General features: G+C 34.2%; 1 protein-coding gene across 2 annotated transcripts in view; it reads right to left on the bottom strand.

Annotated features, from left to right (window-relative positions):
• Positions 1 to 17,138, bottom strand: part of LOC129495530 (enhancer of polycomb homolog 2) — a 118,824-nt gene that overhangs the window by 14,343 nt on the left and 87,343 nt on the right. The window contains exons 5-10 of one of the 2 annotated variants that reach the window (XM_055303114.1): positions 10,278 to 10,426; positions 9,125 to 9,287; positions 6,761 to 6,952; positions 3,020 to 3,109; positions 1,431 to 1,576; positions 978 to 1,321 (exon numbers count right to left, since the gene is read on the bottom strand). In XM_055303114.1, coding sequence (XP_055159089.1) covers positions 978 to 1,321; positions 1,431 to 1,576; positions 3,020 to 3,109; positions 6,761 to 6,952; positions 9,125 to 9,287; positions 10,278 to 10,426 — 1,084 coding nt within the window. The remainder of the gene's footprint in view (positions 1 to 977; positions 1,322 to 1,430; positions 1,577 to 3,019; positions 3,110 to 6,760; positions 6,953 to 9,124; positions 9,288 to 10,277; positions 10,427 to 17,138) is intronic. The other variant, XM_055303115.1, reaches the window with a different exon arrangement.

Here is a 17,138-nt window from a genome sequence, read left to right as displayed (position 1 = left end):
CATCCAGGTTAAAGTAACTTCGAAATACATACGTTTTATAGAAAGAAAGGATATCAACAGTGTAAGAGAAGTCACATCTAGTTTTGTCTCTGGATACCATGTACTGATGTATCTATCATAAGGATATTAAAAATTATACCTACTTGTATACATGTTATAAAGACTATCCGCAGATGAAAACAAATCAAAATTACATTTTAGATTGTCTAGATACTATACATTTACAATGTACATGTCATAAAAAATTAATTTGAGCACAGTGTTTCTTAAAATGCTCTCCAATCTCAATCAGAGGTAAACTACCAGACAAAATTACGACTAATCATAGGGAGCTTCTTAAAAAAAAAAAATCATTTTTCAGAGAGAGAGCTTTAAATGGTACTCTTGAGGAACAATACCTACATTTGAGCAAAGTTCATATACACAAAAAAAGGAAACTTTCTTTACCAAGTGCACATTATGGCTATGAAGATCTGCCAGCAGCTTATAACCATTCTGCCCACAGAGAACTCCCTATGTTTTCCACCAACACATTCACAAAACCAGGCACACACATTCAAAACAGAAGTCAGGAGTGCCTGGGTGGCTCAGTTGGTTAAGTGTCTGCCTTTGGCTCAGGTCAGGATCCCGGGGTCCTGGGATCAACCCACATCTGGCTCCTCACTCAACAGGGAGTCCGCTTTTCCCTCTCCTCCCCTGCTTGTGCGCTCTCTCTTTCAAATAAATCAATAAACTCTTAAAAAAAAAAAAGGGTTTTATAGGTAGTAGGAGACTGGTTAAAATATGAACCCCAACAACAGGATTTAGTTTCTTAGGCTGGAAAAAAACTATAGTAGGTTAAGATAAAAAAAAATTCCTTTCTTCAGTGGGATTATAAAAATAAACCTTAAAATTTACCCTGAGCACTTATGTAGTGAATAATGAAAATTAAGGAAAAAAAGAAGAGCAGGATATACTTTTAAAAAGTGACAGCTTACCTGATATGCCATTCTTGCTGGTGTTCAATAAAGCTACAGATGCTGCAGAAACTCTTTTATTGTTCACAGTCTGCCCTGATTTTCTTGAGGTACATTCTTCACTATCACTGTCCTGTAAATTTAGTAGCCTTGGCTGGAAACACTGTAGTCGACATGATCTGATATTGCTTAATATTTCAGAGAGGGACAGTCTATTTTCACAATGTTTACTGGAAGCATTGGTCCGAGTGAAATTAGAAGAAAAGTCTATAGTTTGGGAAGAGCTTGAAAAACCATTCAGCATTTCAGGGTCTATCTGTTTTAGGACTGGGTCATGTTCTGTGGATATCCGGTCCATTATAACCCTGAAAAGCAATATAAAACCAAATATTATCTGGAAGAACTTAATAACATTTTCTCTACATCCTCCTTGCTAGCTTGTAAACAAAAACCAGGCCAAAAGAAATAGTTTACCTTCCACCTCTGCCAATTCGCCTCCTTGCAAATCCTATACATCTTCTTGGGACTGTGAGCGTTGTAAGGCAATGCCTATATCTCAACTTATCCAAATCTGCCAATTCTGAATTTTCAAATGAGTGGTTAACTTGGTCCAAACGAGGCTGCAAAGAAAGAAAAAAAAAATTAAAAATCAGGGAGTAAATGTGAAACGAAGAAAAGTTAAATCATGATAAAAATAAAGTACAGCATTAGAAGAACAATTGAAATTTAGATGTAAAACTGTAAAATTGGAGTTTAAATGACATTAACTAAATAAAATTTTATAAAACTGAATCAAAAGTTCACTTACCAAAATAACTCAAACTGAATATTTTAGGGTATAACATATTTTAGAAGAAATCTATCTTTAAAGAATATTATGACTTTTAACATTTATGTAGAAAAGCAAAGACACTATAGTTAGTAATGTATAGGCTTCTTATTGAGATAAATCAGAAGGAAGTTTTTTGTTTTGTTTTGTTTTGTTTTTTGTTTTTGTTTTTTTTTTAGCCAAAAATTGTACTTTAAAGCATTTATGGATTAGGCTAACACTTCTTTATTTTTCTGGGTCTTAACATTACTCTGCCTTTTCATAGTAACTTTCTTTTTCTTATTAGCATAACTCGTAAATAACTTCCTACCTCTTCTACACTAAACAGACACACACACACACATACCCTGAATTGTTGGAAGTGTAGATGTTTACCATAATGCAATAAGAAAAATGGTCTCTGCAAGTCATATCTGAAAGCTATCCTCGTAACGCTATAGTTAGTTATACCTTTATGAAAACCCGAGCATTTGGGAGTGAGTCTCTCCTGATATAATGCTGCACCAAAACTTGACTTAATAGCACAAAGCAATTTCTAAGTATGTCAAAAAGCTTGAATATAATTATTATATAAGATATTGCCATGAAGAAAGTTTAAAAATGATTCTTTTTTTTTTTAAATATAAATGATTCTTTTATGTTTGATCCTTACTTGGTATATGCACAAGATGGACTTGACTAAAATAAATTTTAATAAGCAGCAACTATCAAAATTTTGGGGCACCTGGGTGACTCAGTCAGTTAAGCAGCCAATTCTTGATTTTGGCTCAGGTGATAATCTCAGGGTCCTGAGATCAAGCCCCATGCTCAACAAGGAGGCTGCTTCAGGATTCTCTCTCTATGCCCCTTCCCTCCGCTCATGTGTGTTCTCTCTCTCTCAAATAAATAAATCTAAAAAAAAATTTTCAATTAGAGATTTTGGGCTTATTTAACTCTAGCAGTGACAGTAATTTTCCTAACTACTAAGCTATAGTTAAGGCTCAAAGTAAAACTAAATTTCTAAAATTTAGAATTCGAAATTATCAATTTCCAAGTAAAAGGATTCTGGTATTTTTTAAATATCTTCTGAAAGGACTCAGTACTTTTCAGCATCTTTCACTGGTATGTATAGGGGATAGTAAATAAAAAATGCCGATGGACTTCTCATTTGTAAATCAAGACTAAGTTACCTTGACAAGAACTACCTATTAATTCCAGTTCATATATATATACTACAAAAAAATGAAGTTCTTACAGCATAATACTGGCATCCTGCTCGCCTCCTGAAAGCACAGGGACCATCAGGATCATTTTCCTCTTCAGGTTCTGATACTGGGGATGGTACCTAGAAAAAAAGAGGCATGAGACATTCCATTCAGGAGTTACCAAAGTCAACAGTTCAGTCTTTATAATGGTCTAAAATCAGAGTCCAATCATAAACAGTAAATCATTCCTACATTACTTCTGGTAGGCAATAAATCCTCCCAAAGAGTTAAAGACCAGCAAAGATTCTCTATGGTTAAAAATGATTATTTTGGATGGGTTAGTTCTTGCAAGTAAGTTAACATGGTTTTGTGTAATGGATTCTGAACATGTAAGTACTTAAGAATTAGTAGTTTTTATATACCCACTTGCATATTTTGTAAATAATGTATGTGACCATGAATGCTTTATTTTTATTTTGACAGTTATGCTTCACTTATAAGTACATGTATTTTTATGCAATGACTTTCTCTGTAATAGAGTCAAACCTAGGAAGTTAAAACACTATTTATAAAGCTTATGAATAGTGCTCCCTCCAAAGTGATTAAGGTCATACATACATTTTTCTCAAAGGGAGTCCCTTATTTCCCTACCCATTTTTTAATAATCACTTTTTTAAAAAGTTTTATTGAAATTCCAGCTAGTTAACGTATAGTGTAATATTAGTTTCAGGTGTACAGTTTAGTAAAACCACTTTTTAAACTTAGTAGATTAGAAGCAGAAAATTAGAAGAAAACTTGCTAAAAGTAAGCAGACTGGTTGCAGAGAGAAGTGATAAGCCCATAATCTGACAGCAAAAGAAAAAAAACCTTTCAAAAAGCTGTCACATAATTAAAAAGCATTCTGCCTGGAACTATGTGATCTTAGATGAAATATCGCTGTATAATGTGAGTGGACCCCTGGGGCAACACTGATCAATTAGAGCAAACTTTATGTCATAAAAGATGGATTAAATGATATACAAATACACTCTGATACAGCAGAAAATAATACGGTTTAGAAAAATTTCTACTCATAATGGTTGAAATAAAAAAAAAAGTTTTGGTACTTAAGTTTCAGTTGTCTCGCAATTTCACTTTGGAGAACATCTCTTTTTCTGACAATGCTGGCTCAACCATATTTACTTGCAAATTTTGAACCTCACAAATCCCTCTCTTCCTATTTTGAGAGGAAAAATGTGTTCTCTACATTATTTCCAAACTGTGGTAATTACCACTGAGCAGGGTCATCCAGGGGATAAAGGCATTTGTTTGAGGTTGCAATATACCTCCACCAACCCTATGGGGGAGACACAGAAACAGTAAGCTGGGGCTGATTCTTCTTCCCAGGGAACCAAGCCCCCAAACCCAAATTTTGAAAGGAAATCCCAAACATGAATTTTATACTTTGGTTCCTTTGCAGATCATCTACCTCCTCTAAAATACACAGAAGGAAGCGTTACAAACTCTTAGAAATTCTTTTTTTTTTTTTTTAAGAAATTCTTTGCATAAAGTATACCACCCCTTTGTCCTGACCATCATTCCCCAGGAGTGGATTCCAGGATTCAGTGTGAGACAAAGGAAGAGAGAGCTGTATTAGAAGAATCAGAAGCATAATCAAGAAAAGATAGGGTTTTTAATTCTGCTCTGCTGCAAATCAGTTGGGATAGGTCTGGTTAAAATGTTCTCTTAAGGCTCCCTATTCCCTATGTTCCTTGTTTACTAGACAAAGAAGAAACATATGATTATTTTAATGATCTTTTTAGCAATAAAATCCTGATTTTGTAACAGCTACATCCTAAATAGCTGCCTAATGAATGATGTCCAACTACATAGGTAAATATGAATTCTTCAGCAAGAAGGGGATATCATTATAAAAATTTATAAGAGTTTTTAAAGACCTAGTTAAAGGACTCAGGAAACTAAGTTTTAAAATACAATTCGAAATTTCAAAATTTTCATGTGGGTTTGAGGGCTGGGGACTATAAGAATTCAGAACAGAAACAAAGGTCCCTTAATGCACGAGGAATATATAGGACTAGTATGTGAGTGTGCCTTACCATCAGGGTAATGGACTGATTTTAGCAAGAAAGGAAGTTTCTACAGGTCGTAATATCCCATATGTCACCTTAAATGGCTAAGGTGTAAAAGCAAAGCTTTATAGGCTCTCCTGAGTACCACCAATATAAGGCTATTATTGATATATAATAATCCATGTCATACCCTTACTTAAAATTCTTTAATAATGCTTCAGTATATACAATGTAGATAGATAAAAGCCATTTGCCACCTGGCTACTACCACTCCAAGTATCATCCTGTTCAGCCTCTCTTCCCTTTTGCAATTTATGCTCGAGCAATGCTGAACTGCTAGCATTCTCATTCATATGCTGTTTCCTCTGCCTAGAGCCCATCCCTACTTCTTGTATATGGAAAACTACTATTTGTTAGGACATTATTTTCCTCATTTCTTCAAAATGGCCACATCCCATGGCTCTTCAAAGCACTGAGTCTAACTGGATTTTCCTTTGACAAAAGTAATGAATTATTTCATTTAGTGCTTTTTAAGAGTGTACTAAATTAGACATATCTTTGTGCATTTGTTACAATCCAGATGAATGCTAAAATATTATCTGGGATAGAAAAACTAAATTAGTGATAGAAGAGTAAAAAAATATGTAATATAGCAAAAGGGGACACATTTCACAATTTCATATAAACTCTAGATTTTAAATAGTTATAACCATAAACTATTTTATAGATAATCTTGCTTCCAGGCATATCTGTAATACTGGTTTAAAAAGTTTTTTCTTTTAAAGCAATGAAGCAAAAATGTTAAAATAAAATAACATGTATTTGTTGCAGCATCTCTTTAGGTTGCCTATACCATATGAAAAAGAAAAAAGAGAAGGGTATTGCTAGATGAGGTGCTAAATATAAATATGTATCTTTTAAAATTGATCCTTTAATATACAAAGGTCCTGTTTTAAAAATAGCACTTGTCAAAGTAAAATTAAGATTTTAAAACTGCAAACATTTTGCTATTAACTGTTGCAATATAAACCAAAGAATTATCTTCACAATTTATAATTTGAATCACTTCTTATAAATCTTCAAAATTAAATGGTTATTGCCAAACAAAGTAGCAAAATTTACATTAAAAGTTGTAGAATAGGGCAGCCCTGGTGGCGCAGCGGTTTAGCGCCGCCTTCAGTCCAGGGCGTGATCCTGGAGACCTGGGATCGAGTCCCACATCAGGCTCCCTGCATGGAGCCTGCTTCTCCCTCTGCCTGTGTCTCTGCCTCTCTGTGTCTCTATGAATAAATAAATAAAATCTTAAAAAAAAAAAGGTAGAATAAAATGCAAGTGGAATATGGCAAAAAGAAAAAGGGAATTATTATTGGTGAATATTTATATAATTATGTATTAACTATTTTAAAAGATCATAATCTATTTCTAATAATCTACCTTAAATACAGAGGGAAAGAATACTAACATTCATTTTTATATAAGGGAAAACTGAAAACCACCTAAATGCTCCACAGAGAATAAATTCTACCCAACTGATAGAAAATAATGTAAAATAAATACCATTTCAGTGGCCACATAAATAATGTGGAAAATGTATATATATATGCTATATAACATTAGGTGAAGAAAGTTAAGACTCAAAATTAAGAGGTCAATTATGTTTTAAAATATAGCAATATAAAAGACTAAAAGGAAATGTCTTTAAAATAGTTTTAAAACAAGCACCTGTGGAAATTCATCTTCATCTGAGCTGTGAAAGTCATATTGCTTAATGTCACTCTTATTGATCACAGGCAATGTCTCAGGAGTGGGTTGCTGAGATGTTATCAAAGCCTCTGCTTTAGGCTTCTTTGGGTACTTCTTCTTTTGACGAACCACATCAGAAGCCTCTTCTTTCAAAGACAAATGATGAGGGTGCTGTTTACATGACGATTTTTCCCCCAAAAGGAAGAAATGAAAATCATTTTAGAAATCATGAAAAACTATACTGCTCTTTGAAAAACATACATTTTTACCCAGGAGGTGATTTTATTTACTGTTTTTAATATGCAAAAACTATGTGATCATAAATTGAAAAAGGTTTTACTTTTTGCAAGTTATGATTAAAAATCATAATCGTACTTAATTTGCTTTTTATTGTTATTTTTACTTAAACTAAGATATTAGTGATTTTTAAAAATTGCTCTATTATTATGCAATCCAGCATTTAACAGTACCTCAATTTTTATTTAAATTCACTGTATTAATAATTAATGACTATTTTAAAAGTAATTTGATTTAGATAATAAATTCATTGATTTATTTCTACACTTATTTCCAATTTTTAAAAATGTCTACAGCTGGTACATTTTTGGAGAAAAATAAGTTTATTAACTAGAAAAAAAGCTTACTTTTTTAGAATGCACAATTACTGCTTCAACCGAACAATAATCAAACTGTTCTCAAGTACCCCAGAGTTGTGACAGCACTTGAGAGGCCATCTGGCAGGAGACTAATGGGGAGGGTTTCCAGCCCCACCTTGCTCTCAACTCCTCAGCCAAGAAGCTATATCTGTTTTAACATAACGGTATTTCTTTTAGTAAGTAGGGATCTACTGCTTAAAATGTTTGAAAATGATTGTTCTAAAAAAAAAAAAAAAAAGAAAATGATTGTTCTAAGCACCAAAGTACAAGCAATATGAAAGTGAAAAAATAATTAGGAAGTTCTACATTTTCCCATATAGTCCACATTTCTGTTAAAACTACCTCAGGGTCAAGAATGGTACACACAATGAAAATGCTGCTTACTTAGTGATATAGCTGGGTTTCGCACAATGGATATAGCTAGGATGTCAAAAAGAAAACCCCTACCTCATTCTTAGAAACTACCTATATTTTAAGGTGGGATGTATGACTAAGTAAACAAGGTTAACTGTGTTTAATGGGGTAGAGCAACAATGGATGCAACTGTATCCCTAAAACTAGTAAACAGGGTGAGCATTTACATTTATAGATGGTCTGAAATAAGAATCAACGAACGTATAATAAAGGCCGAGTCTGTCAGTTTTTTCTGGTTGAGATTTCATTTCTAGGCCTACCAATCATATACCTGGAAAAAGCACTGGTTTATATAAAATGGATTTTAAAAAATAACTTAGAAAATTACATGTATTGCACTGGTAAATTTTTGGCTATAGAGGCAAGTATGATTTTAAAAGAATCAGGTAGATGGGCTAGATGCCTGTGATGAATAAGAAAGAACTTTGGTGTCTGAATTGACATCAGTTGAATAAAAGGAGGAGGTCTTGCCGTTCCATATTCTTCTTTGACCTTTAAGAATAAACCCACAGAAAGTAAGAATTGTGTACATTTTTAAAAGATGAATTTTCCACAAACACCCTATGTTGCTTTTTAAATCTTGCTACAAAGTAAAGCTCTATTGTCTAAATAATCAATACCTATTATTTAAATTTAAACTCCTTAGAGGTTTTAGTAACTTTTGTATTTCTCAACTGAATATTTTAATTAATGTACCAAGTGAATACTGAATAAATACAATTCCTTTAAATCTAAGAGACCAAAATAATCATGTAGTCTGGCTCTTTCTATTAGGAAGAAAACAGGATCTGGAAGTTACAGGACTTCTTCAAATCACTCCAACTGGACAGCAGTTGATAAATGCTGGTTCTGGAAGTGATGATGAAAATAAGAATAACTTTAAATATCTCAGTGAATAAAGCTTTAATAGTAGATTTTGATGCCTGCCACTACAATGCAGGATTTGCTTAGGCTAATGACACGTAAACTTTAATTTATCGATATTCTGTAGGAAAGCAGATGGCATAGTGAAAAGCACATGGTTTTTGGTGTTAGTTAGACCTGGACCTAAACCTTGAATCAGCCACTTATCAGCTATCTCATCTAGAAGTCACACAGAGGTAAAATCTATGTCAAAGGGCTGCTGTAAGGATTAATGAGTTAATATGTATGTAATAATTCCTAGCAAAGTGCTTGGCAAATAGTAAAAACAATGCATGTTAATTATGTTTTTCTTTAACCAAATTATACTAAAGGTAACTGATGAAACCAGTAATTGTCTGATCATTATTACCATATGTGCTTCTCCCCGGAGGATATTCACCTTAGTTTTACATTCTTGGACTTTGTGATGATTTCCATTGTGAAGAGTTGCTGGAGTGGCATATAACTCTTTGTCTGATCTATTGATTTTCACTTCATTAAGGATTTCACCACCATAGTCTCCCAAGTGATATCTTGGAAAGGTAACAAAATGTAAGAAAACGTTTTATAGTTCAAAAATAAAACCAATGATATCTCAGTGAAATAGAACACAACTAATCAAATAGAGCCAACAATTTATCAGATTATTCTTAAAAGAGAAAATTCATGGGAATAAAGAAGTTCATATTTGCGACTTGGTAAAAACAAACAACCAAAAAACACAAAAAATCTCTAAGGGACACAGAAGACAAATTTCTCATTTATTCAATGTTTTCAAACACTGGGAAATGATGTTTAGAATGCTTACCTCAGGAATCACATAAAATTCTGTTCGGTTTAGTATAGTTTAATTATGCAGCTATGCAGGACAATGACTATTGCATTAGAGGACACTTTTTTTTTTTTTTTTTTAAGATTTATCCATTCTAAAGAGAGTGTATGCAGGCAGGGGAAAGGGAGGACACTCAGAGGGACGGGGACAGAGAAAATCTTCAGCAGATTCTCGCTAAGCATGGAGTCCTCCACTGAGGGGGGCTCTATCCCAGGACCCTGAGATTATGGCCTGGAGCTGAAATCAAGAGTTGGATGCTTAACTGCCTGAGCCACCCAGGCACCCCACAGAGAACACATTTTTTAAGTGTGTTGAAACAAAACATGCTTTCTACCTAGTAAGAAATAAAGTCATTTATAATATTCATTCCCCTCAAATTTTAATATAAAGTTTAATAATAAAAATGGACAGAATGATCCCTAGGTTCTTTTCTAAATAAGATTCAATGATTCTTTAAAACAATGACGCATGTTAGAGGATCTATACATATTATACACCAAAACATTCCTCAAACTTGTAATTCAAACTGATAATCTAGTTTTTAAAAAAACTAGCAACACAAGAATTCTTAAAAAAAAATGTAGGTTTTGCTTGAGAATCTATTTCAATTGTTCTAAAGCTAGGCAACAAATCATATTTTGTTCATCATCTGGCTATTGCTGCAATTAGTATATAACAGTAGCAATGTTACCTTTTTTCCACAACTTCTAAGGTTAAGTGCAATAATTCTCGTTTTGTTTTCTCTCTTCTCTTAATCATTTCCAAAATTGTTATGGCTCTACTAAACTCTCGTCTCAATTTCAGCATCTTTTCATAAGAGGCTTCATCATTCTTACGATTCTATTGAAAGTAATTTTAAAAGAATAAACAATTAAAATCCAGTTATCCACATTTCCATTTTCATTCACCAAATCTTAGGAAACACAAACATGTTCCATAAAATGTTAAATGTAAAAATGTTTTAAAAATTATGTTAAACAGCAACTACATAAGACAACCTATCTACTTAACTCTGAAAATAGAAATTTAAGCAAATAGTTCTTAAATATTGAAAAAAAATGTTGCCTACTGTTGAAAAGATGGAATAATAGAAGGGATCATTCCAATGTAAAGAAATATTTAAAAGTCTGCCTGAAACAAAACTGAATGTATCAGAAAATGTAATCCATTCAAATTGATGCAGGGTATTTTCCAGTGACGAGAGAAACAGTCCTGTCAAATCAAGGTTACCTAAAAATAGCCAAATTGGGTCTCCATCCATCCATCCAGCTCTGTAATTGTGGGATGAAAGGATCAATAACACAATGTAAACACTTACAATGACAAGCAAAATTTCACTTCACAAACTCAGATATAAAACTGAAAGTGGGATATAAAGCATCTCAAGGAATGGGATTATTATGTTTCAAAGTAATAACACCTCACTGCAGGGTAGAAAACAAGTGAAAACTCTGCATTTCAGAGTATTGTTAAGATATTCTCATTCTGAAGCCTAAGATTTAATTTGAACAACTCAGAGTGAAAGTCCTGCTTAATAACTAGAGAAGGCTCAGTTGTAATTAGCAGCATCTATTTGCATACGAAAATTACTGTGAATATATTTTGTTTAATCAAATAACCACAGAATATTTTTATTAGGCATGAAACTATTTGTTTAAAAACAGACCATTACCACCTCTCATTCTATGAATCCAGACTGACTGCACTTAAGGAATCTTTCCATCCTTGAGTTAATAATGCAATTGCACTACAGGGTATTTACTCAAATGATACAAAAACAGTGATTCAAAGGGGCACATGCATCCCAATGTTTATAGCAGCAATATTCACAACAGCCAAAATATGGAAAGAGCCCAAATGTCCATAGACTGATAAACGGATAAAGAAGATTGTGTGTGGGGGCAGCCCTGGTGGCTCAGCAGTTTGAGCGCCATCTGCAGCCCAGGGCCTGATCCTAGAGACCCAGGATCGAGTCCCACGTCGGGCTCCCTGTATGGATCCTGCTTCTCCCTCTGATGTGTCTCTGCCTCCTTTTCTCATCTCTGTGTATTCTCATGAATAAATAAATAAAATCTTTTTTAAAAAAAGAAGATTGTATGTGTATATATACACTATGGAATATTAGTCATAAAAAAAGAATGAAATCTTGCCATTTGCAATGGCAAGGATGGAACTAGAATGTATTATGTTAAGCAAAATAAGTCAGAGAGAGAAAAATACCATAGGATTTCACTCATGTGGAATTGAAGAAACAAAACAGATGAACACAGAGGAAGGGAAGGAAAAATAAAAATACCAACAGAGTGCCAAACCATAGGAGACTCTTAACAATAGGGAACAAACAGGGTTGCTGGAGGGGAGGTAGGTGGGGGAATGGGGTAAATGGATAAGGGGCATTAAGGAGGGCACTTGTGAAGAGCACCGGGTGTTATACATGTAAATGATGAATCCCTAAATTCTACTCCTGAAACTAATACTACAGTATATGTTAACTAACCAGAATTTAAATAAAATCTTGATAGAAAAAAAAATCCAATATATTACAGAGATGACTGCTAAGGACACAAACTCTGCAGGAATAAAAGAGATTGACACTTCATCAAGCAAGGATCACAAATATTTGGTGTGCTTACTGAGAACAAAGCAGATATGGAACATGCTCTAGAAGATACATTCTATGACCATTTGAACAGCTAAAGAAATAAGGATTTATGAACATATCCTAATTGATTTGATGTGAAAAGTTACTTAGTTTTTTTTTTTTTTTTTTACTCTTATAAATATTAACCAAAGGCAGCCCCAGTGGCCCAGCGGTTTAGCACCGCCTTCAGCCCGGGGTGTGACCCTGGAGACCCGGGATCGAGTCCCATGTTGGGCTTCCTGCATGGAGCCTGCTTCTCCCTCTGCCTGTGTCTCTGCCTGCCTCTCTCTCTCTCTCTGTGTGTGTCTGTAATGAATAAATAAATAAAATCTTAAAAAAAAATATTAACCAAACCTTTTGTATTGCCCCTCTCTTTTATTATCAAAATAAAGTATGCTAAAAGTGGTTTAAAAATGAATGCAATAGGACATTAAAAGGAACCTGAAGCCAGGTTTCATATTGGAAGATTATAAAGGAGAAAATAAAACCTGAGAAAGATTCAATGTTTTACTCTCTTTTCTCTTAAAATGCTGTTATTAATTCTTTTACCTTATCAAATGGAAATTAATCCCCCCCCACCATACTATGTGACAAAAGGCAAAATGTAAAATACGGTTTTTAACAAAAAAAAAAATTTTTTTTTGGCCATCAGGCAGCAGCAATACCTTCCAACTGAAAAAAAAAAATTAACATTACCAAGAGCAACTATTAAAGTGTCCCCTATACAGAGCACTGCACATGTTCTCTACCCTCAAAAGGCTTAAAGTCTAAAGATTAATTTCCTTTTGATAAGGTAGAAGAATGACTTACACAGCATTTTAAAATACAGGCATGCAGTACCTTAAAAGAACTTAGTTTAGGTTATACTTTATAGGTGACAATTAATTTTCAAATATAAGAAACTACACCTAAAAGTCTAATAAGGACATACAAATTCAAAGATGAATAATGACACAAAGTTACATACCAGCTGAACAATATTCAAAAGTGCACCAGAACCTATTAAGATGAATCCTCTCTTCGCTAAGTGTTCCTTATGGATTACATGTTTCTGCCCTGTCTTTACTAGTCATTTCCTGCTCTCTTTAGGCCCAAATAAATAACTATCCTTCCTAATTTTTCCTTTTTACTAGTCCTGTCCTTTCTTTTCTTTTTTTTTTTTTACTTTTTATTTTGAAATCATTTCAGATTTACACGAAGTTTTAACAAATTCCTATATATCCTCATCCAGATTGCCCAAATGTTATTATTTTACATTTGCTTTATCTGTCTCAATGTATGTATATCTATTATTTAGTCTGTACTATGACGGACACTATTTGTGTCCCCTGAAAATTCATGCTGAAACTCCAAGTCCTCAATGTGATAAAGGCAGTTAGGTCATCAGGGGTGGAGTCCTCACAAATGGATTTGTACTCTTATGAAAGAGATCCCAGAGAGCTTTCTTGCCCCTTCTCCTATGTGAGGACACAGCAAGATGTCTTATGGACCAGGAAGTAGGCCCTCACCAGACACTGAGTCTGCTGGTACCTGTATCTCAGACCTCCTAGCCTCTAGACCTGTGACAGATAAATACTGTTTAAACCACTCAATCTCTGGTACAGCCAAAATGGACTAAGACAGATATACATGAATATATACAAATACACACAGATATATAAAACAGTCATATTTTTAAATTTTTTTGAGATTAGTTGAATATATACTGCATCATCTCTAAGCACTTTAATATGGACTTTCTAGAAACAATGATACTCTTCTTATAGTATCAAAATCAGGAAATATTGACTTTATTCATATTTCACTGATTGCCCTAATATCCTTTATAGCAACGAATACAATTGTTAAACATATTTTTATGTTATGTAATTATTGCTATAAAGGACATTAACGGAAAAAAAAAATAAAGGACATTAACGGGACAATAATTTTTATTAAATTCACTTAAAACAGCAACTTTTTTCCTGGTCTAGGATCTGATTCAGGATCACAACTGCACTTAATTGTCATGCACCACCTCAGCTGAAACTAAGAGTCAGCTGCTTAACTGACTGTGCCACCCAGGCACCCCATGATCTCAACATTTTTGAAGAACAGAGGCCACTTATTTTTGTAGGGTGCTCCTCTACTTGGTTTCTTCAATGTTTTTCCACAATTCAGGTTATGTATTCTTAACAGGATTATCACAGAAGTGATACTGTATCCCTCTCTTATATTAAGAATTAAACGAGGGATCCCTGGGTGGCGCAGCAGTTTAGCGCCTGCCTTTGGCCCAGGGCGCGATCCTGGAGACCCGGGATCGAATCCCATGTCGGGCTCCCGGTGCATGGAGCCTGCTTCTCCCTCTGCTTGTGTCTCTGCCTCTCTCTCTCTCTCTCTCTCTCTCTCTCTCTCTCTCTCTCTCTCTCTCTCTCTGTGTGTGACTATCATAAATAAATAAAAAGTAAAAAAAAAAAGAATTAAATGATACCTATTTGATTACTCATGATGATAACTTTGATCACTCAATTAAGATGGTGTCTGTCAGGTTTCTTCAGTCAAATAACCTTTTTTAAAAAAGATTTTATTTATTCATGAGATACACGGAGAGAGAGAGAGAGAGGCAGAGATACAGGTAGAGGGAGAAGCAGGCTCCATGCAGGGAGCCCGATGCCCTGAGCCGAAGGCAGATGCTCAACCACGGAGCCACCCAGGAGTCCCAGTCAAATAACTTTTTAATTAAGAAAGTATGTTGTAGGATTATATACTTGTTTCTCATTAAATTTCCTCCCATTAGTTTAATATCCACTGATTCTAACTTTTGCCTGAAAAAATTGACAAATGGTGATTTTCAAACTTCCTCATTCCACTGACACTTGGAAGTTAAAATTCTACTGTAAGGAAAAGTGTTCTCTTCTCTTTTATCAATCTCTTTAACCTACCAATCTTCCTTCCTTCCTTCCTTCCATCCATCCATCCATCCATATTAGTATGCACTCATGGGTTACTTATACTCCAGATGTTATTCATTACTCTATTTATCCCTCTCAGCAAACAGAGCTAGGAAATACAACTGTAATATATGTGTGTACGTATACATGCACAGATCTGTATCTATTTCTAACTATCAATATAAAAACAGTGAGTTCATACTGACATCTTTTCTATGCTTTTAAGATGGCCCTATCCTTGTTTTCAAATCCACTCACTTCCTTTACTCTTCCTCACAGTGGTCTCTACCCTGGATCAACTCTTCTTTTTCCCAGTTAAAGTTTTCTCTCTATTCCCATATTATAGTTCTGATCTACTGCCAAATCTCTAGGGAAGTGGTTCTCAATCTGCTGCACTTTTTTTTATCTTTTATTTTTTCAAACTGCTGCACTTTAGAATTAACTATAGATCTTTTTAAACCAAGTATCCGGGTGGGGATGAGTGGGTGACGGGCACGGAGGGGGGACACTTGACGGGATGAGCACTGGGTGTTATTCTGTGTGTTGGTAAACTGAACACCAATAAAAAATTAATTTATTAAAAAAAAAAAACCAAGTATCCTTGATTGTTTTGAAGAATAATCTTCATAGGAGATTGTTCTAAGGAGCCAGATTGAGACACACTATCCTGTGTTCCCTCTTCTGTCGATCTCATTTTTTCTGGGCCACACAGAAGGGAGAGAGAAAGCACAGATGTTAACAGTTGTGTCTATGGGGTTAAACATATTAAACACACATGCTGATTCAAGACTTCTTCCCAATCAGTGGTTTCAGACATGCTGGTGCCTTAAGACTGTCTCATTTAAGAATGTCCTTAAGTACTTAAGCATTCACAAATGAAATATTAGTTTAGTTTCAGAAGTCCACTATTCTTGCACCTTTGTATCTAGCTATACACGGGTTTTCTATTTTGTGGAAACAGAAAAGGAAATAGAGAGCCTTTGTTAGCTGTATTCATTCTTGCATATCCCAAAGCTTGCTCACCTCTGGAACATGTAGGGGTATTCACTATTGAATGACTGAATGCTTTCCCAACTTTTTCATTTTGAAACACATAAACATTTCTAAACAGCACTGGTATCATGAAAGGGAAGTAGTAGGTCCCACAACTGAAAACAGAGAGGAATAAAAAAAACTACTAGAAAAGAAAATGTAGCACTCTGCAGAGGAAGGTGAAAATAACAGATAAGAGAAAGGGTAGGAATCAGAGAGTCAGGAAAAAGTGGTGCTAGTTATTGCACAGTGGTGAAGCACCTAAATATCTGAACCCATTCTAGCAATTCTCAATATACACTGCGTAGAAAACAGTATTTTAACCTACTGAAGAATAAAATCAATGTAAATATTTAGAATATTGCTTACGTGTCAATAAATACTGCTAATTTTAATTACGTCAGACCCATTCACTTAAAGAGGCCAAATAGTATTCTTCCTTCAAAAGACATTGCTAAAAGTCTGTTTTGCAATATATCTGAATCAATTATATTTCTTTTAAAAAGCAGTTGGTAGTTCAGATTTTTCAATGGTTCAGATAAACTTCTTCATGTCCAACTGCCTATATTTATAAACTTATTTTAGTCTTTTTTAAGCAAGATGTTAAATCTTCACAAAGTATCTTAGATTTCCTTAGCTAAGAACTAAAACCAATTTGAAACCTTAGCCTGGGTTAGAGAATGTCATCTACTCTTGAGAAATACAAGAAAGACTTACAGAAAATAGTTGCTTGCCAGTAGGAGAATTTCTCCTAAAATATACTATTCCTGGCAGCTGTTATGCTTCACAGCTGTTATATTAACAACTGACAAGGACAAGCTTTTAATGTTAGGAGAAACAGGAATCTGATTTGGAGGAAAATGCTTTGCCTCCGAATCAGAATTCCTTATAATTTTACATTTATATGTTCCAATTTTTTTTTTGTGTGTTAGAAAATGTGTTACTATGC

Source organism: Nyctereutes procyonoides, unplaced genomic scaffold (genome assembly GCF_905146905.1).
Source record: "Nyctereutes procyonoides isolate TBG_1078 unplaced genomic scaffold, NYPRO_anot_genome, whole genome shotgun sequence".
In the NCBI taxonomy this organism is placed as follows: Eukaryota; Metazoa; Chordata; class Mammalia; order Carnivora; family Canidae; genus Nyctereutes; species Nyctereutes procyonoides.
This window is presented reverse-complemented; position numbering and strand designations above follow the sequence as displayed.